The sequence below is a fragment of the Vulpes vulpes genome, chromosome 4 (genome assembly GCF_048418805.1).
Source record: "Vulpes vulpes isolate BD-2025 chromosome 4, VulVul3, whole genome shotgun sequence".
NCBI lineage: Eukaryota > Metazoa > Chordata > Mammalia > Carnivora > Canidae > Vulpes > Vulpes vulpes.
Window position 1 is genome coordinate 126354828 of NC_132783.1, and position 22654 is coordinate 126377481.

The 22654-nt window shown below is 36.8% G+C and overlaps 1 protein-coding gene across 1 annotated transcript; it reads right to left on the reverse strand.

Annotated features, from left to right (window-relative positions):
* Window positions 1-1812: 1812 nt before the first annotated feature.
* On the reverse strand, window positions 1813-22141 carry RIMOC1 (RAB7A interacting MON1-CCZ1 complex subunit 1). Its single transcript, XM_026016690.2, has 6 exons — window positions 21851-22141; window positions 18034-18140; window positions 15609-15752; window positions 12704-12835; window positions 11339-11453; window positions 1813-6457 (listed from the first exon to the last, which is right to left on the reverse strand). The coding sequence occupies exons 1-6, from the start codon at window positions 21948-21950 to the stop codon at window positions 6171-6173; spliced, it is 885 nt and encodes a 294-aa protein (XP_025872475.1). The 5' UTR covers window positions 21951-22141; the 3' UTR covers window positions 1813-6170.
* Between the last annotated feature and the right edge of the window lie 513 nt (window positions 22142-22654).

Sequence of the window (22654 nt, forward strand, 5' to 3'; positions counted from 1 at the left end):
ATACTTATTTAGTACCATATGTCATTCATTTTCAAGTAGATTACCTTGATCTAATCCAAAGAATACTCAAAAACCAGATTATCTCTGTTCCTTAAAGGATTATTTCAATCTGTTATAAAACTAAGTTTCTAAGATTATTCAATAAAAAGCAAGACAGCATCATCTGTTATACCATGCAAAAATAAAAATACATTCAAAATAATCCAGTGATTTAAAAATTCTATTCTTGAGTGGCATCTGGTAACTCAGTCAGGTTGGGTGTCTACCTTCTGCTCAGGTCATGATCCTTGAGTCCTGAGATCAAGCCCCACATGAGGCTCCCTGCTCAGCAGGGAAGTCTGCTTCTCCCTAGTGCCTTCACCCCACTTGTGTGCTCTCTCTCAAATAAGTAATGTTAAAAAATAAAATACAATTCCATTCTTGAGAACGGACATAATAGATAGATCACTACATAATTTGGTTTAAACTCCTTGTCAACCACTAGTTGCATATAATATCCAGGACCTGCAATTATCCATTCTTTTTGTGAAGGTATCAAATATGGAAATTCTAAATTTCACAATCAACGCATCCATCCACCATTGTTTTAATATCTCAATTGTCAAAATAGTCTGTCATATATAACCCAAATCAACTTTAAAAAATTAATCCTTTTTAGTCTTCAAAACAGAAGATCAGCAACTTCATAAAACAAAGTCTATAGGCTATTGGAACGTATATGTAAGTTATATGTATATACACAAATATTTAAATATATAATTATATTTAACATTATACTATTTTCACACATTGTCCCTTCATATATATTAAGCAGAGTGAGTGCTTAATACTTAATAATGAACACAACATTTACTGGCCTGAATTTACACTTCTAAAGGAACTATCTGGGGATCTCAATGTCAAGTAACAGAAATCCAATAAAGCCGGATAACTGAGGTTCTCTGAGATCCGAATTTAAAGTTTCATTATTTTTCTTGCATGCTGTTGCTATTGGGCAATAACTAATCCAATTAATTGCAAGCTTGTTTCTATGAGGCTGTCCAGAGGAGAACAAACTATGAATAGATTAACCATATGGTATTTCTTCTCCCTTTTCTAGGAGCAAGAAAGAACTAGCACAAGAAAAAAAAAATGTGTTTCAAGTATGAAGTACTGAAATGGTTCTCAGCTTTTACAAAGAAATGTGAACATTTATAAATGTATGGGTTATAATTTTTTTTATTATGAAAAATTTTAACATGTATAGGAGAGTTAATAATGTAATGGAATCCCATGTATCCACTAGCTGATTCAAGTTACCAAGTTATCAATCTTGCTTCATTACCATCTCCACCTAATTAATATATACATCTCCATTGTCACTCAATTATTCTGACTGATGAGTATTATATTTTCCAGCATGATGAACTGATACCCAGAATTAGACTTAAGGAAAATAATAACTCTTTTGAGCTCTTCAGATGTGCTAAGCATCCTAGGAAATTAACCCAATTGAATTAAGCAATTTGAACATTAACTCATTTAATCTTCAATAACCTGTGAGTAGGTACTATTATTATTCCTTTGTTAAATAATAGGATATTAAGGTACAGAAAGGGTAAGTAATTTATGTGGAGTCACATACCTAGGTAATGACAAGGCTAGTCTTCAGCCCAGATATCTGGCTCCAGAATCCATATTCCTAACCACTATACTACCCTATCTGAAAGTTATTAGGACTGTAAGAAATAATATTCAAATGTCAATAGTAAACAAAGTTTTCATTCTGACACAACACTCAGATATAAAAGAAAACAAATAACAGGATACAAATATGGGAATATGGTTTTATTAAAAAAAATTTTATATGCTCCAAAACATTTTACTTGGAAATCTTCACTAGAAGTAGGAAAACCAGAAACTTTAGAACACCAGCATGAATACATAACAAATACTTTAATTGTGGATACATTAAATGTATTTTAATATAATACTTCCAGTAACATGTTATATCATGTTAAAAATAATACAAGGAAATAACACTAGAGAACTACAGAATCCTGGATTCTGTTGAAGATAAGGTATCCTTATTAGAGCCAGAAATGAAACCCTGGAAAGTGCCAAGAGAAAAGTGACTATCAATCCAAAACTCGGATGTCATCCGGTTGTAGGTTTTTAAAAATGCCATTAAAATGAATCTGAGAATACCTTTAAACACAGTTCCCACATTAATGAACATCCTAGAATCCACAGTGGGAGTGTAAATGTAGAAGTAGGAATGTAATTTTACTGTGGGATTTTAGCCATAACTCTCATCTCACTCTACTGTAAGCAAAGGAATGAGAGAAAGTCTTGTCATGATTTGCACCTTAATCAGCATCAAACAATTCACAGTAGCCAGAAACCCTATAAATGCCACAAGGCAGATAGGCCTTTAAGTTTCAAAGCCTACTTAACATAAAAAAAGATTCACACTGGGAAAGAACCACACAAATTTAAGGATTATGAAAAATCCCTTAACAGAGTTTACATTTTCGTAACCATCAGAGAACTCAAAATGGAGAGAAACCCCCAGTGCAATAAACTCAATGAGGCCCTTAGGTGATCACTCATTAGTAAAGCCCACACTGGAGAAAACATCTTAAATGTAATCAAAGTAAAAAGGTCTTAAGTAATGACTCATACCTTAATCTGTATCAGAACTTCCATAAGAGAGAAACCTTATGAATGTATTGAATGTGCAAGGCATTTAACCAAAGGGATAGAATTTGAAAACACTAATCCTAAAGTACATAGGTGTCTTCTCAACCACCATAAATAAAATAGCACTTCTTTCCAGTCACACAAGCCCTTTACCCTGCTTTATTCTTCATAGCACTAACCACTTAATACACTATAAATTTATTTCTTAAAATGGGTTAACTTCCCCCACTAGAATATAAACTCCAAAAGATGGTGTTTTACACAGCTATATCATCAATGCCTAAGATGAAACCTGGCATGTAGAGGCACATAATAATTGTTGATGAAGGAATTACAGTGCTTTCCTTACGTAGAGAGTATTTGTTATCTTAAAGATACTTCATTCTAAATGAAAAGAATTTACTTAGGCTTTAACACATGCGTAAAAAAAATCTGTTGTTCCTTGTTTTGTAATACACCAGAGTAAAAAGCATTTTAACTGTTATGGTCTACAAATTATTCTCCAATCATGTGAGGGATGGAAAAGTTGTACAAAAAGCACCTGGTAGCACCCTCAGAACTACACCAACCAGTGAGGGACCCAAATGGTTCACAAGGGTCAAGAAGGCAAAACGAAGTTCCCATTTCTGAAGAGAAAGTTATGGTTTTCTCAAGTTCCAAATCTATGTAATACTTTACACCTCTAAGGAGTAATTCCTTATTTGCCTTGTCAACTACTGGTATAGAGGGTGTGGCAGTTTGGAATCCAAAAGCAGCAACCCTTTTGTGCAGAGTTCGGCACTTAAGAACCAGGTATCTTGTTAAGAAAAAAAATCACTAAGGGCCTACTCATCATTAAGCACAAAGAATAAAGATAAATTTTTTTAAGGAGTTTACCAACTCATTAAGAAAAGAACTATAAAGCAGTGTTACCTGCTTGCTAACATGTGAGGGAAGATTAAGGGAACAGAAACAAATGAACATCAAACTGTTGAGTGGAATGAGCTGAAAAAGCCTTATAGATAGTTTCACTGGAACTGAGTCCTAAAGGATAAATGGGTGTTCACTTGGCCACAATGAAGGGCAAAGCATTCCAGGCAGAAGTAATAAATGCAAAGAGTACTGAGGGGAAAAACACACAGCATGTTAGAAAAGAAACCAAAGTGCTTGCAATTGATCACCATGCTCCAAAAGGGGAAGGTTAGAAGGTTAAGGTGAGGGAGGGTGATCTGTGTTCTAAGACCATACTAAAAATGATTTAAATCTTTATACTTAGAAAGCACAAAGGTATTTTATAGTAAAATTTGTTAAAAAGCTATGTTAAATAAAAATCTTAGTTGTGTATGGAGAAGCAAGGAGACAGAGATAGGGAGAGATTTTCCTTGTACCAAGAGGCTCTATCAGAATGTTAATCAAATAGGGGCCTGGGTTTTAAGTGTTTGAGGAACACTAGACTAGAACATGATTACACAGGATGCACTGCAGAGATAAACATGGGAAGGTAGACAGTAACTAGGTCATGGCATTCTCTGTTGCCCTGCACTGTGAAAGATTAAAACAACCAAAACATAAACCAAAATGGATTTTAGATAAAAGATGAGGCTTAGTTGTTTAGACATACTGAATTTAAAATTAGTAAAATTATCTAAGTGAATATATTTAATAGGCAGTTATAGGAAGAAGGCTCAGAGAGCAGAAGCTGGGATTCAAGCTCCAAGTCTAGAAGTCAGTTGAACATTATAGGTGTCAGAAAAAGCCATGGCAAGGAATAACATCACCTAAGAGTAAGTAAAAAAAGAGACAGAGAAAGGAAAAGGTAGAGATGATAAAGAGAAAAAGGACAGATATCTAGGGAAGAAGAATACCTAAACCAGGCAGGAAAACAACAACAAAAAAAAGAAGCCCAAGGGAAATAAGGAAAGGTGGAGACTGGCTTTCACCAGGAAGCAGGCAACCTCTTTTCTTCTAAAAATGGAGGAAATGAGTAGGGCAAAGACAGGAAATACAAGTTGAACTCCTCATAGTTTTAATCTTCTGTAAGACAGGACCAAGAGCCATAAGCTAAGGGAGGGGACAGAGGACATGAGGAAAGTTAAGAGGTTTAGATTGGCCACCATGGGAAAAGGAGAGAAGTCACACCAGTAAAAAGCAAAAGGCTTATATTGAGGATTCTCCTAAAGTTAAAGCTGAGATACTTATAGGGATCGCACTTTGAAGGGCTGCATGTACTTCATACGGGATGCAACATTCCAAAAAAGATGGGTGACAGGAATAATTCAATGCTGAGACTTGCAGAATGATTAGACTGAAGGACAAAGGGACAATGGACCTGAAGGGATTGTGGTGTCCCCTATAAGGATGAGGCTGGATCAGGAAGGAGAAAATCTGAAAGAAGCTGATGGTTTAGGACAAAGAGGAACAGTCCAAAGAAGGGGGCTGTGAAGAAGCTGAAGAGATGCACAGAAATAAAGGAGGAAAAAGTAAAAAAAATAAGTACAAAGCTAGAAGGATGTGAATTGTCATCAGTTACTGAAATTTAAGATTTCAGAAAGAGCAACTCAGGGTGGTGATATTCATTCAAAGTGTAGCCATGGGAGTAAGTTCTGGAATGTGATGAAGTCACGGGAGCAGAAGTCAAGGATATCAGCAAGGTATTAGGATCATCCCAAGATGACATAGGAGTTGAGGTAGACAGAGATACTGAGAGTAAGAGAGCAAGTTAGGTTCTCTGGCCTTTATCATTCATCTCTACTATTAAAGACAAAAATATTAAAATGTAAATATATATGAAAAGGTACATTCTAAACACATGAGTTAATGATGGACTAACCTAACTTGGTTTCATCTTCATTACTCATTTGATAAACCATCCATTTTCTTTTAAACAAAATAAGAAAATTGCTTGAAAATTTTTATATAATGCCAATAGCATAAAAACTGTAAATGCCATTAGTAATGGTATAAAAAAATGAAACATTTGTATTGTGGCATCTTTCTATTTATCTTATTCTGGAAATGGAGTCTGAATACTAGTTGTAATTTTTTATTTTGCCAATTTTTATATCCACAGCATATATCTAAAGCAATGAGGTGACTTGATTTTAATCTTTGAAGCATAGCAAACTTCAAAATAGATTTTAAAATAATCTGAAAATCTATAAAATGGTCAATTTTATGTCACAATAAAAAAAAAACCTAACTAGTAATAAAAAAATTTGTAAAGCTACACTGAATTCCTACTTAGTATTAGCTATAGAATATCTGCAGTTCAGGCTGAGTTAGAATAACATACATGTCATCTTAAAAATTAAAGAATCGTTCCTTCATAGATTTAAAAATATATACTGAAAGATGCTTATGGCATTTAAAAACAGGAAACCACGTTGGATATCTTTATGTAGTGTAACATTCTTAAACTCAGTGTCAATATATCTTCTTTTCTGGAACATTTCCATTTCATGGGGTTTTTTTTTTGTTTTGTTTTCCTGTTTGAAAAGGAATAGATGAACTTACTGGTTAGTGTGATGCTGAAAGAAGTTTAAAATTTGTTTTGCATTTGTTGTATTCCATTCTTGTTCTTTCAGGGGTCCTTCACACACAGATACATACTTTTTCAAAATTTTTTCTCCTACTTCTCGGAAATCCAAGGGTTCTTTTTGTGTCATATAGCTTGCTCCAGAAACACCAGAATCCACTTCGTGATTTTCTGGCTGTTGATCTGCACAATGCTTTAATCCCCAGTAACACATTTCTCCACTGTACATCATAGCCAGCAAATGAATGTCACTAAATATTCCTGGGAAAATCATTTAAGTTGAGAAATTAGAATTTAAATGTTTAAAAAGAAACCCTGGTTATTCAAATTCTAATAAATTTCTTTTATGTCATTAAGCATTTTTCTTCTCATTTAACAGTTACACTAGAAAAACCAAATTATCACTAATACATTTCTCATGTAACTGGCATTTCTCTATTATATGAGGTCCATCACCCCACCCCCTAAAAAAAAAAAAAAAAAAAAAACAGGGAGAAAGTAATTATTTAGGTCACTGTGTTCTTAACCTTTTTGGGATTCTCTTTAGGACCTCTTTGAGAAACTAGTATCATCAATGGAACTTTTCCCAGAATATACACCCAAAATTTTCCATATATTTCAGAACACTTAGAAATCCTGAATCTCATCCATGAACACAACTTTTATTTTGGGGTATATTCTAGGATCAGTGATATAGTTCCAGTCGAGTAATCTACACCTCCTGTATTTCTAGAAGAGTCTACAGAAATTTAACAGACATAAACATGACCCTAAGAGGCCATATAATTCTAAATTAACGAAGATGTTAAATTACATATCTGAGATGCTTTATGTTCTCAGATAAAAGGAATATAATGGAGGATTGTCAAGAGTTAAAAGCAGTATTATGAAATAAAGTAATTATATAATTAAATATTTATGGCACTGAGTATATTAATTTGGTAGACAAACAGACCCAGAATCAAAAGATCTGGGTATAAATTATTGACTGTGATTTTGGGCAACTTTGAGCCTAAATTTGCAAATCTGAAAAATGAGATTCTATACACTCTCCTATTTCATGGAGTTGTTGTAAGAAATACATAAATAAAAATATATGTAAGTTTTAGAAACCACAGAATGCTATTAAAATACATGATTACCTAACTTCTTAAAGCCGCCAGAATATAAAATAATGATTTATTCTTATGAATGATTAGAAAAATTTACCTCAAATCAATGAGTACCATAATCTCAGTTGCTCATCTAATATGGCTCATCAGAAATGACTATAATGGTACTAGAGATACAAAATTAGAAGAAAAATCCAACTTTCAAAACTAGCATACTGTCTATGTCTTGAATCTACTGCAAGGACTGTATAATCTCAGAATCTGTTCCTACAGCTTAGCCCTTTACTTCATCTCAAATTCAGGTTCTAAGTAGTACCAAGAGAAAGAACAGGTTTAGCAGGAGAGAGGACTCATTAAACCAACAATAAAGAAACAGTCATTTAAGAGCAGAATCTGAGGCTTGCATTCATGAAAATGATAGGCTACACTAATTATGCTTTCTGTGAATGCATAATTCAGTGTTATGTACTATATAAGTATAAACATTATTGTTATAAAAATAATCTATAAACATTAGTAAGTATAATCATTTCTTTTCACTATTCCTTTAGTTAAAAGATCATAAGCCTCAGAAGCAGGTTACATTAGATGTTATTCAGAATTACATTTTGTATTAGATACAGCATTTTGTTGAATGCATATCCTTTTTATTTTGGGGATCCTATACGCTGTCTAGTTATTCCTCAAAAGAATGGTTGAGGGTAATAAAAAAGATAGAAACTAAAATGGAGGGAAGGATGAACTTTTAAGCAGGCTAGAGCTTTGGGAAGAAGAGTACAAGTATTTTCCACAAAGTGAGGCCACTTGGGAAGGGTGAGAGGAGTGCTTGCCTTGGGGATATCTAGGATCCAATCTCTGCCCAAGTCTAAGTTAACCTCACTCTTTATATTAACCAGGAGTGACTGCTGAACAGGGGCACAGATATCCTATGGAAAAATGTTACTAGAGAGTGAATGGCTATATGCTAAAGAGTTGTTCACAAACTTGAGCCTACATTAGGATTACCTGGACAGGCTAACATGTTGATTGCTGAACCCCCATCTCTAGAGATTCAGATTTGGATATGGGATTGAGCCTATGAATCTGCATTTTTAACAAAGTCCTAGCACTTAGAGTAATGCTGCTGATCCAGAGACTATGCTAAAGTAATGTAGGTAAGTATCAACAGAAGAGATGAACAATGTAAATTAGGCACTCTCTTTCAACTTCCCCAAGGATTTCACTACTTTCTAGCTATAGTCTTTTTGCTGCTATGAACTTTCCTTGATATTTTTTCTCTTAATGCTCTGCATGGTTTCCAATAAAATATTCACTTTACACTATGCAAGTCAGTGCACTTGGTGAAACACATGTGATTATTGGGGGGGGGGGGGGGGGGTGTGCAGGGAAGGAGGAGGAGGATAACCCATGAAGTGAGAATGAGGGCAGAAAGAGGATTTCCATGGGGGGGAAGAGGGGAGGGGGAAGGTAGCCAGATTGATTTCCCCTAGGAACAGTGGTATCTAAAATCTGGCTGCATTGTACTATGGGAGCTTATTAAACATGGATTCCTAGGGATGCCTGGGTGGCTTAGCGGTTGAGGTCTGCCTTTGGCTCAGGGTGTGATCTTCAGGTCTGGGGATAGAATCCCTGCAAGGAGCCAGCTTCTCCCTCTGCCTATGTCTCTGCCTCTCTCTCTGTATCTCTCATGAATAAATGAATAAAATCTTAAAAATAAATAAAATAAAATAAAAAATAAATAAAAACGGATTCCCCGACTCCATATATTGAACTGACCCTGCATGTGTTACACAGAAATCTGTTCATTTTTAACAAGCTACCTAGGCAATTAGTAAGATGCTAGTTCTGAGGTATTCCTTTCAGGGATCTAAAATCCAGTTCTGGGTTACACTATGAGCCAGAATGCTGCTGAGAAGGCAGCAGGGGAGGTCCTTAATGGTATAAAAAAAAGTCATAAGCTAAGGGTGTGCAAAGCTCTATCGTACTTTGATTTAATCCATTTGACTCCAGGGTTATTCTGACAAAGCTATTTTAATAAGGGTCCACAGAAGAAAGACACTCAGAAATGACATAAAGAGGCCTACTGAATATATTATTTGGTAATTTTTTAAAGCTGAAAATTTAATGGCATGCAAGTAATGTTCAGAAGACAAAATGATTATCTCACCTTGGAAAAAGAAATAAAAATCACACTAACTATACACTCCTTTGAGTTTTACCTGAAGTTGGGTAAATTATCATTAAGATCTGGCCACAAAAATACTTTGGTAATTCATATTGAACTTTAAAAATTAATATTAAGGATTATTCAGAATTATGCTTCCTCCTCCCTGGTGGAGTCTCAGGAGTAATTTGGCCTCTGAAAGATAGGTTTTCCGGCTTCTCATCTTGAAAGAAATGGAGTAGGGAGGAGCAAACTGCTTTAGATGAGAGCAAGAAGCCAACACCAGAAGAGGGACCTGGCCCTGGCAAAACTGCTAGGCAGCAGATACTGTTTTCTTTTTTCTGGAAAGGAGGCCTATCCCTTTTGATTCTCCTCTTGAAGAAGTGGAAGCTAGGGACAGTGCAATCAAATTATGATTTAAGAGAGGACACAAGTACAAAAAAAAAACATCCTGAAGAGAAAATTCCAGGCCATAAAAATATCTTACTCTATAACTGGAAATGGGAGAATAAGGGAAATTGGTGACTCTTGCTACTTTCTTTGGTTCTAAATAGGTTTTGGTGCCCATCCCTGCTTTTCCTTTTATACCAACCCATGTGGATGGGTGAGAAGATTTTAGAAAGGCAATTGTCAGTGCAACTAATCACTTTACTAGTTGTCTGAAAGAAATACTTCCTACAAATAAATCATCATACCCCATGTTTGTCAAAACATCATAATCACTGGAGTAGCATTTGGTATGCACAATTTTTAGGATAAGCTACTTGCCTGAACTAACTGAAAGTAATACCTTTCAGGAGCCAGTCATATGTTAATGACACTTAAATCATGCTGTTTTTTTCTTTTTTTTTTTTTCATGCTGTTTTTTTCTAGGCAATGTTTTCAAATAAAATGGAAAAGCCTACAGAAACTAATAAAGAAAAATAATATATACTTAAAAAGATGGTAAAAATAAGTGGTTCTTCCCTCCCATACCTCAGTCTAAAACTCAGTGATGCTCTATATCCAGTTCCTAACATTTTTAACTGCATAGATATTTATGACAGGAACTAACAGTTGCCACCCAATACTCATTCTTCCCTCCTGTCTCAGTTAAGAGACAATTTTATTTGGGATGGCAATGTATTAGGTAAAGGGCTATCCTGTACATCCCAGGTTCCCTTGTACATGTATGAAGCCATGTGATTAAATTCTTGCCAGTGAAATGTAGGTGGAAGTTGAAGTGTCAGAAACTAAGATGGTTGCTCCAAAGGAGAAGATTTAGCTGAAAGAAACATCCTTTTGCCATCCCTATAGAGTGAAACATAGGTGAGATGAAAGAAGCTCCAGGAGCATCCTGAGACACTGAGGATGCATAGACACTGAGGATGCATTATCTCAACAGGGATTCATGTTGCACAGCTCTGGGAAGAACTGTTTACATGGTAGTCTATATAAAGTGCCTCCCTGAGGCTATAAGGCTACCATTCTGAAGATGATGGAGAAAAAAGGTAGAACATGATAATGCCTTGTGCCACCATAACCAGCTCTGAACTGTTTTTATGTGAAAAAGCAGTAAATTTCTACTTGTTTAAAAGTTACTTCCAATCTCTGTTTCAAGTAGCTGAATCTAGTGCTTGAATGGGGGCTATATGGGGATACAAAATAAAAGCAACATGATACATAATTCTCCCAGAATTTCTAAAGAGAAATTAGCAGTATTTTTCTGTATTACATTAAAAGATATTTAGATTATTTTAAAGCCCTTTTATTATTCTTTGGTAGATAATGTAACTCCAAATTCATTTAAATCAGAGATAAGTCTAATAAACTTAAAACTTTTTAAAAACCTTTAAAACAGAAAACTTCAAAAAGAAATCACATTACCTTCACTCAGTAATTTAGCTGTGTCTAAGTCTTGGAAAGAAACTCCTTCATTTAACTGGATAGGACACCGATAATTTAGCATCTGTAGCAAGTAACTGATTCCATCAATAAGGTACTAAATAAAAATCAAAACCAAAAATTGCAAGTATTATATGCAGAGCTGTAGAAACTTTAAGTGTTAATTTTTTCCTCATTCCTTAAGAGAAAATCGGCTAATATGGAGACATACCTTATGGTTATTATACTACCATGGTAGAAGGACCCACTACCCCCAAAACTTTTATAAATGTAACCTTCCCAAATACTCCAATTAGCAAAATAGTATGGGGAAAAAAAAAATCAACCAAGAACACATGATTCAGTAATATACCTGTCAAAAACATTATCAGAGGAAGAAAAGGATAAAGATAATAAAGATGCATTCAGTAAGTATTTATTAAAATATATATACGCACTTATTACAATTTAGAAGTATTATGATCAAACTTTGTGTGACCTCTCACTTCCAAGCGTACATAAAGCATGCATATAATCAACTCAAGTTAGACTTCTTAGTGATACTTAACACTAAGATTTACCGATTTGGTCACAAGAGTCAAGATGAATCCAAGGGGTACACTGTTCTAGCAGCAGGGTCATGGGATTCTTTATGAGTGATCTGCTGACAGAGAGAGGCTCACCAGGTCTGTTTTCTTTAGGCCTAATAAAATTAATAGACTGTCTAGCTTGTATCTTAAAAAGTAAAAATCTGGGATCCCTGGGTGGCTCAGTGGTTTAGCGCCTGCCTTTGGCCCAGGGCGCGATCCTGGAGTCCCGGGATCGAGTCCCACCTCGGGCTCCCGGCATGGAGCCTGCTTCTCCCTCCTTCTGTGTCTCTGCCTCTCTCTCTCTATCATGAATAAATAAATAAATAAATCTTTAAAAAAAAAAAAAAGGTAAAAATCCAAAACTTAAAAAAAAAAAACAAACACACAGAACTTCCCAGTTTGGGATCCCTGGGTGGTGCAGCGGTTTAGTGCCTGCCTTTGGCCCAGGGCGTGATCCTGGAGACCCGGGATCGAATCCCACATCGGGCTCCCGGTGCATGGAGCCTGCTTCTCCCTCTGCCTATGTCTCTGCCTCTCTCTCTCTGTGTGACTATCATAAATAAATAAAAATTAAAAAAAAAAAAGAACTTCCCAGTTTACATAGGTTTTCACATGTTATCTTATTTAAATCTTCTCAATAATTCCAATTTGTTTAAGAATACATAGCTAGTAAGTAAAAGATCTGGAATATAAACCCAGCATTCTTACTACATCAAAGACAGCTTTTTGAGACCTATAAATGTCAGTGATCAAAAACGTATAAGGAATGCCCTTTTACCTTTTTAAGCAAACTGGACTTTCTTGTGAGCCACTCTCTCCTTTTGGTCAGAGAATGACAATACATATAGAGTAGGGCTCCCCGTCTCCAAGAGAGACATTCTAGGAGTTCATCCCCAAGCAAATCGCATGGCTGAAATACAACAAAAACATAGCTAAAACAAACAAACAAACAAAAAAACAAACAAAAAACCTCACATCTATAAAAATCAAAACTTCAAAATATTGAGCAATTCAAAATACTTTCATTTCATAAAATCTCCTCTTTACTTAGGTACTTACACATGAATGCCTTACTTGGAATCAGAAGTATAGAAATCTATTGCTACATGAAATTTAAAGTACTCCAATTTGCAGTATTTTAGAAAATAATATTTCAATATTTTAGTAGTTAATTCTAATATATCTAAAATAGAAGTTTTCTAAAATCTGATTAAAAAGATAATTTTTCATTCAGTGAGTGTATGGGAAAACTGGACAGTTACATGCAAAAGAATGAAAATGGACTACTTTCTTACACCATAAACAAAAATAAACTCAAAATGGATCAAAGATCTAAATGTAAGTCCTGAAACCATAAAATTCCTAAAAGAAAACATCGGTAGTAATTTCTTTAATATTGGCCTTAGTAACATTTTTCTAGGTATGTCTCCAGAGGCAAGGGAAACAAAGCAAAAATAAACTACTGAGACTACACCAAAATAAAAAGCTTCTGCACAGCAAAAGAAGCCATCAGCAAAATGAAAATGCAAGCTACTGAATGGGAGAAGATATATGCAAATGTTGTATTTGAGAAAGGGTTAATATCCAAAACACATAAAAAATGTATATGACTTAACACCAAAAACCTCCAAATAACCTGATCAAAAAGTGAAGAGGACCTGAATAGACATTTTCAAATGAAGGTGGCTAAATAGAGATGGCTAAGACACATGAAGAGATGCTCACAATCACTAATCGTCAGGGAAATGCAAATCAAAACAGTAAGATATCACCTTGCACCTGTCAGAATGGCTAGAATCAAAAAGAAGAAATAACAAGTGTTGGTAAGGATATGGAGAAAAAGGAACCATCATACACTGTGAATGGGAATGTAAACTGGTACAGCCACTGTAGAAAAGAGTATGAAGGTTTCTCAAAAAATTAAAAATAGAATTATCATATGATCCACTAGTGGGTATTTACTCAAAACAAAGACTAATTTGAAAAAATACATGCACCCCTACCTTTATTGCAGCACTACTTATAATAGCCAACATATGGAAGCAACCAAATGTCCATCAATAGATAAATGTGGTAAAGATGTGGTATATGTATACAAAGGATTATTATTCAGCCATAAAAAAGAATGAGATCTTGCCATTTGTGACTACACAGATAGACCCAGACAATTTCATACTAAGTGAAATAAGTCAGAGAAAAACAAATACCATGTGATTTCACTTATATATGAAATCTAAAAAGTAAATGAATAAAAAACAAACACAAAGCAGAATCAGACTCATGAATACAGAGAAAAAACTCATGGTTGCCAGAAGGATGGGTGAAATGGTGAAGGCTTCCAGTTATGGAATGAGTAAATCACAGGAGAAAAAAGGTACGATGGTATCGTAATAGCCTTGTAAGATGTAGCTACACTTATGAGCATAGCATGGCATACAGAGTAGTTGAATTTACTATCTTGTATACCTGAAACCAATGTGGCATTGTATGCCAACAATACTTCAATAAAAAATAAATTTTAAAAAAGGATAACTTTTCAGAAATATGTTACTTGAAACAAGATCACTTATTTGTACTACTGCTAGAATAAAATAATGAAAAAATATATACAAAAACAGTTTTAATAAATCAAACTTTTAGGGGAGCCTGGGTGGTTCAGTCCATTAAGCATCTGCCTTCAGCTCAGGACATGGTCCCGAGGTCCTGGGGTCGAGGCCTGAGTTGGGCTCTCTGTTCGGCAGGGAGCCTGCTTCTCCCTCTCCTTCTGCCGCAACCCCCCCCCCCCCCCCACTCCTGCTTGTGCTTCCTCAAGCTCCCTTTCTCTCTCTCCCAAATAAATAAAATCTTAAAAAAAAAGACTGCTTCCTGAGTCAAACTTCTTAAAATGAGGCCTTTGTAATTTCACTCTATCACTATAAAAAAATAGATGATGATCAAATTTTTACTGTGTTGTATCATTTAAAACTTGGGATTATGTGTTCCTACAGTCAGCATCCCCTGATAAACACATAAAGGACAAAAAAAAATCTAAGAGAGCCAAAAGGCAGTTAAAGAGTTATTTGCATAAAAGAGTACCTAGGGCTAGACACAAAAATCTTGCAATCATCTAAACAGAGAGGAAAGTAAAAAGCATGTGAACAAGTTATGAAGACACAACAGAGACGATCAAAGGATTAAGAAGATCATTGGTGAAGGCCTATCTTTCCAGGATGGGAGAGGAGGAGATGACTGGGGAAGAGCAAGAGCAAGGCTCTGAGACAAGAAGAGGAGCATGCAGGACCTCAGAGGGATGGGGCAATCAATGAGAAAGAAGACAGCAAATATCCAGGGGGATGAAGACTGTAAAAAGAACAAGGGATGTGGTTAATTAGATTCCTAGGGACCTTTAAGAAAACAGCACCAGCAAAAGTAAAGGGAACAGAAACAGCAAATATCTGTGTTTAGAAAATGATCGGCCACCATTAATTCCAAAACAATTCCATCATGCAAATATTCTGAAACATATATGTGATACTTTAGTTAAGATGTTGGTCTGAAGCGTTAAAACTCTCATATATTCCTCCTTCAATCTTAATTTAAAACAGAGACAAAGATACATTCCAGAAGAAAAAATTAGACTCCAAAGAGCAATACAGCAAGAATTAGCACCATTCCACTATAATTCACAGTCATGCAAAACTTACCTTTGGATGCATATTATTTTCTTTAACTAAAATTTCTGGTTCTGAAAGAAAATTGATCAGCTCTTTTACTTTCTGTGAAGAGTCTTCAGGAAAATCTTCATCTACTAGTTTGTTCTCCTCAAAATATGTCATGTCTAAAATAGCCTGAAGCAAAAAAAAAAAAAAGTATCCATAAATGATTTAAACATGAATAATTCTTACAGTTTAACCTTACATATACAGATGCTTTATAAGACAGTTAAATCTTCTGGCACAATATTTAAATTTGAAAAGTAGGAAAAATGTCTACAGTAAATATAACCTGAGATGGACTTTATAAGAAACTTCATAGTTATTTTACTAAAATGCTGAATTAATGATCTTGCTTCTCTCAAAACAAGTAAATAAAATGGAAACTTAAACTAATCATGTACAATATAATTAGGAAAATTAACTTATGTTCTTTTCAAGTTACACATACCTACTTCTTGAACATTGTCTAAATGCTTGCTATATCAATTTAAGGTCAACACCTCTAGTTTTATATATTGAATCCTCAAAGGATTTGTTCCCTCAAATGCAGAACCAGCATTTGGGGGATATGTATCGTGCCGCCCAATAAAGGCAACATATCACCAACATTATGCAATTTAAACACTAAATCCCCAATATTCCTAAATACAAGATCTTCTGTTCAAGTGCCTTAAAACTTCCCAATTCTATCTCTTTTTTTAGTTTACTGAACTAAGACTAGGAAACTGAATTATACCACTAATCACCTAACTAACCAAGGATAAGTTAATTTTCTTTTATTGGTAAAATGAAGAAACTGCTTTTCAAAGTTATTTGCTTTGAGGATAAAATGAATTTGTAAAGCACATAGAACATTATATGTAAATATGTAAAGCACATAGAACATTAACTAGCATACAGAGCTACTTAAGCGCTAACTGTTCTTACTCAGAAGGCCTAAGCCAGGAAGGGCAAGATCATTATCCAATGGAGAATTACCTGTTGATTCAAAAACATAATTAGGGAAAAAAAAAAATAAAAAAAAAAAAAATAAAATAAAAAAAACATAATTAGGGTCCAAGGAGGCCTGCGGAATTTAAATCTGTATCTACAGGTCCTTCCTCTTATCTTTAGAAATAAATTAAAATGTTTAGGGGCACCTGGCTGGCTTAGTCAGTAGAGCATGGGATTCTTGATCTCAGGGTCCTGAGTTTAAGCCCCATGTTGGGCATGGGGCCTAGTTAAAATAAAAATACATAACAAACAAATAAATAAAATGTTTAGAACTCTCCCATATGAAAGAAATGCAATAAGCAGGGAGTCCTCCAAAGGAAAAGAAGGTCAGGCAAAGCTCTGCCAAATAACAGCAGGCCTTTTAGGGTTTGTGAGTAGTTGTTACAGGCTCATTCAACCATGATACCTGAAGGCAGAAACCAGCTTTATGTACCTCTTAAAAGAAAGCAGAGTGCCAGGCATCTAAGTGGTATTCATGTGTACTCTGGAAGCTTATCTCAGTTTACTTTCTATAACCACTTCATTTTTATGATCCTTTCCCCATTCAAGTAAGAGCATATGAAGCACTGTGTCAACTATAAAGCTCTACAGGAATGTTAGTTATGTAATGAAATTACGTTACCTTTTTAAAAAAAAAAAAAGATTTTATTTATTTATTCATGAGATACACAGAGAGAGAGGCAGAGACATTGGCAGAGGGAGAAGCAAGCTTCCTGTGTGAAGCCTGATGCAGGACTGGATTCTAAGACACAAGGATCAGGACCTGAGCCAAAGGCAGATGCTCAACCACTGAGCCACCCAGGTGCCCCTATGCTTCTTAATGTCAATTTGCCTCAGCAATGTTTGAGAAAACCAAGAAAATAGGTCTTGTCCGCACAGAGACCTGGATTTCAAAGGAAAGTAAAAAATGGGAGAGGGGTCTCAGAAGAATCTTATAAACCTACATGACAATAGCAGGGGTGTCCTGTTGAGAATCTCAAGAAAAGATCAATTTCAGGTGAAAAAAATAATCAGGGACCTCACAGAGACCTTCATTCCCTCTTAATAACCTTTAAGTTGGAAATTGCATGTATTAGTGTTTTATTTATACATAAAGGAAAGCAATTCTGTTATCAACAAGATTTTTTTCCTTAACAAGTAAGATAATAAATCTTCCTTTTTCGCATACTGCCTCAGTTTCAAGTCCATATGGTTTATACATACAGGGGGCTTTTTTGACAAAAATTAAACACTTTATTTTTATTTTAAAGTTTTTATTTTTAAGTAATCTCCACACTGACTGAGCCAGCCAGGTGCCCCCAAAATCAAACACTTTAAATAGAGGATAAACTGGTTTCATTACACCTAAACCTTGGAGTCAGACATCTTATATAAGCAGTCTACCCCTATGACATGTCAGAAACCACATCTGTTTCTGTACCTGTGTGTAAAGTTCTAGAAGATTTGATGGATTTGAACATTCTTTGTCTTCTCCACACAGAAGTTTCAATTTTTCTAGAGCTGCAGAGGCTCGAATTAAAAAGTGATCTGTAAGAGATAAAAACATGAAGATTATATCATGTAGTTTCAAAGCATTAAACAAAAAGAGGTGTATCTGCAATGATGCTATGTTACAACATTGAAGAAGCAGCATGGTATTAATATCTTGTGTAAAACATGAAGTATATCATAATGCCTAACCCTCCTTAACAAATTTATCATATTTATTTTGAAAAACTAGACTGAACTTCCTAGGTTAACTTGTCATTTCTTAAATCCAATTTGTATTTTCATTTTCACAACGCTGCTTTTATGAGGTTCACATACTCAAAATGTTTAAGTAATAAATTTAAAATTTTTATTGGAATATGCAATATATATTATTGAATATATAATATATGCAATATACATAAATCTACAGAAAAGCCTTCCACTGAAAACTTAAAATTTCATAAATGTATAACTTTATCCTGTGTTTATATATTTATGTATATAAATAGCTGTTACAATGAATTAAAATTACAGAATCCATCTGGATATTTTAAAATTCCTTTAAAAACCTAGAAATGTAACAAATTACCTACTTCCTTCAAAGGAAGAACTAAGTAACCTAGTATGTCCTCTAAAAACAATTTACCCTCCCTCTCCTCTACATTGTCTAATTTCTCCCCTTTCTCTAATGTCATATTCTCTTTGCTTCTACAGGTTCACTTTTTCTTATGCATTTTTCCTCCCTAACCTACAAAGTGTCTATACCAAGGTGCTATCGATCTACCCTTTTGCACCACCTCATGTCAAATTTAGATATGCCCACCATCAAGACATCAAAATCCTTGAGTTTGCCTCTCTGTGCTTCCCTTCTGAATTATATACCCTTTCTGACTCTAGCCAATGGACAGAAAACGTAATACTTGGTGCAAGCCTATCTGATCCAGCTTTAGCATTTACACAAATAGATAAGCTGTTCACTGTTTCAGTAAAGACACCATCTTAAGTTATGTCTGCTGGTAATCATACGATGACTTCAAGTTTTCCCAGGTGAAGCCTAATCTGTATCTAAACCAGATTCTGCTTGCTTTTAAAGTCCTGAATTCACCTGAATTGAACGCTACTTTTTTTTTTTTTTTTTTTTAAGATTTTGTGAGGAAGCACAGAGGGAGAGTGAGAAGGAGAAGGGTATTCCCCACTGACTGCAGAACTTGATGTGGGGCTTGATCCCAGGACCCTGATATTATGACCTGAGCCAAAGGCAAAGGCTTACCTTACTGAGTCACCCAGGTGCCCCAAAAGTTACTTCTTTAGCACTGTGCTCTCATTTTCTCACCAGAAGTAGTATCTACACAACCCAGAAAAAAAGATTCTACTGTGAAGTGAAATTGTATGGAACATGGCACTCCTAATGTGCTTCTTTAGAAACTGAGCGGAAAAAAAAAAAAAGAAACTGAGCCGATATTTTCTTCTTAAATTCCAAGACTATTTTAAATGTAAAGACTTGCACTGAATTCACCAAACCCCTGCTAAAGGAGTAGCTCATATAAACTCCTCTAAGTACAGGAGAAGGGGGATAATGGCTCACATTTTAGCAAACTTTTATAAAATGCAGTACTTTTACTGGAACCATTCCATCAAAGAAATGATTGGCAAGGCAAAGACAAGTGATTTTTACGTAATCCCTGAAAAAAAACCTTCTCGTGGAATACTTTCATATAGTAAACATACTGTGTTTGTACAATGAGAAATAAAGAACTAAAATTGATAAGTAATGAAAAGTGCGTTCTTAGATGGAATGTCTGGCTGCATATTATCTAATTTGAGGTAGAAAATATAACCTAATATAAATATATAGTTGATACATTAAAGGGCACATTTTGAGTGAACATTATTTTTGTTGTGTGGAAAAGAACGCCAAATTCAATTCAAACACGCAACCATGTTTTAATTAAACTTCATAAAATAAGAAAATCTTGCTACTAATACTGATTATAGCTCATACCATGGATCACTAACATTTTAATTTTAAATTCTCGCAACTTTAAAATCTCCCAACAAGGAGCACCTGGCTGGCTCAGAGTAGAGCATGTGACCCTTGATCTTGCAGTTGTAGACTGGAGCCCCTTGTTGTGTGTAGAGATTATTTAAAATCTTTAAAAATAATAAAGTCAACAAGAATATATAGCACTTTACGTTTACTCTCACCCCTCATTCAGACTAGGATTAAAGAACTCTTCCATGGGAAAATGAGAATGGCTTTTGGGTCCAGTGATAAGTGAATAAAAAATTACTCTTCGATCTCTTTAGACTGGTTTAAATGGAGTTAGGGTGGGGTGGAGATCACTGTATAGCTGAGTTATAAATAACTTGGACATACTTCCAGGTAATAACCACTACAGTCCATAAACACTGTATGTGAATCCTGGGATTCACTTACCACACACCCAACAAGAAGTCAGCTTCAGGGTGATCTACGGGTTTTGAAGAAAATACTCCTAAGAAAACCTAATCCAGCAAATAATCTTCACTGGAACTTTTCACTGTGGCCCTATCCTACTCAATAAATTCACCAACCATCAATCATCGGGCAAAATGTTCCACTACTACTTTCCTGTAGTCCATGAAAATTTAAAAACCTATCTGTAGTAGACACTCAAAGCTCAAAAAGAAAATAATGTAGGGGGATCCCTGAGTGGCTCGGCGGTTCGGCGCCTGCCTTCGGCCGGGGGTGTGATCCTAGAGTCCCAGGATCGAGTCCCACATGGGGCTTCCTACATGGAGCCTATCTGCCCCTCTCTCTCTGTGTCTCCCATGAATAAATGGCTAACATCTGAAAGAAAAGAAAAGAAAAAAAGAAAAGAAAAGAAAAGAAAATAATGTAGAACCTATAAGAGTCTGAGATACACTAAAAGAGAGTTGGATGGGAAGTCGAGATAAATGGGGATCCCTGTGTGGCTCAGCGGTTTAGCGCCTGCCTTCGGCCCAGGGCATGATCCTGGGGTCCCTGGATCGAGTCCCACGTCGGGCTCCCAGCATGGAGCCTGCTTCTCCCTCGGCCTGTGTCTTTGTCTCTCATGAATAAATAAATAAATCTTAAAAAAAAAAAAAGTCGAGATAAAGATATAATAAAAAATAAAAGTCAAGGTAATGCTCCAAGCCAGCCTGTGCTAAGGAAGCCACTTAAGACATTTCCAAACTAATGTTCTGATACTAACAGAGCTCTTGTGAGAATTGAAGTAATGCATATGAAAGGATCCCCCAAACTATACCAACGTAAAGCTTTTTTGTAGAATACTATTTACAGTTGGGTGTAGAATCCAAAACGGAAGACGGAAATTCATAACGCAACAGTGAAAAACTGCTCCCGTTAGCCGTGCCTCGCTATCTTTGCTGCACCCAAACCTCCAGGACCTGCGTACTATCAGCTTTAACCACTCCTTTAAACTTGTGTACTTTCATCCAGATTCTAACCCTTTCCCAATCGCTATCAAGAGCAAGACGTGCAGCCCTCATCTGAGATTTAGAAGAGGTTTTCACGGGTCATGCAAAATGCGGTTTCGACGCAAACGCCGTGGCAGAGGGCACCGAGGAGTTCCTGGAGGCGGACAACCGGGCCCTGCAGGGAGGCTCACGAGCGCCAGCCCCCGGGCAGCTCCGGTCCGGGAGCTCTGCGGACCGCAGGCCGCAGCCTCCAGCTCAGTCCGCCGGCCGGCGCCAGCCCCGAACTACCGCCAGCCCGCCCGCCCCGCGCTCCTCCGCTCCCTCACCATCTTCGCCGGCGGCTTCGCTGAGCTGCTGTATGTGGGCCTGAGCCAGGTCCCCGAGCTCCTCCACCCGCCTCGCCACACTGGGACTTGCGGCCGCCATGGCCACAACGGGCGGGCACGCCCCAGCCACGTGACTGCGCCTGCCCGCGGTCACCTGACCCCCGGCGCCGGCGGGGCGCGGGGGCGGAGCTCGCGCGCTGGGTGGGCGGGACCCCAGCTCCCGCAGGGGGCCTGTCCGGGCCCGCAGAGGCGGCTACGGATTATTTTCTTCCTCTCGGACTTCCCCCTCCCTCCCCTCACCGGAGCGACTGGCGTGCGTTAGGGGCGGCCATGACGTCAGGGCACGCCTGTCTCCCACCCCCTCCTCTAAGCCAATCGGGAGCTGCCCACGCCCTCAATTCACCCAATGGGAAGTCAGCTTTCTCCGCGGGGGCGCGCGCGGAGCCGCGGGACGCGACTTGGCTGTTGGTGGTTGGCGTTAGGGCCCTGGCCCGCGCTGCAGAAGTCCGTAGGGCGGGCCGGAGGGCCTGGAAATAGGACTGTCCCGTTTTGGCCTTGTAGCGAGGGCGCTGCCTAAAATAAGATGATTATAACATCCTAGTCAGCAATGGAAAGTCTGACAGCCCCTTTGCAGCACCTCTAAGTCTTGGAGAGGTTATTGCGTGTCTGGGGGGGTAGGAGGAGAGGGAGCCCCAAACACTACGAGAAGGAGAGTCGCTTTTCTGAATCTTATTTTTAGCACCTGGGTTTTTATTTCTGAGCTGCAATGACTAACTCACATAAATGTACTTGAACCGTCTCGGG

What these genes read in the sequence shown, in the direction of transcription:
- RIMOC1 (XM_026016690.2), bottom strand. Translation starts at nt 21,950, where the DNA reads ATGGCGGCCGCAAGTCCCAGTGTGGCGAGGCGGGTGGAGGAGCTCGGG. An exon ending in AGTCCAGTTTGCTTAAAAAG is followed by an intron (nt 11,454 to 12,703) that starts GTAAAAGGGCAT and finishes ATTTTTATTTAG; the next exon opens with TACCTTATTGATGGAATCAG. An exon ending in AGCTAAATTACTGAGTGAAG is followed by an intron (nt 6,458 to 11,338) that starts GTAATGTGATTT and finishes TGATTTTCCCAG; the next exon opens with GAATATTTAGTGACATTCAT.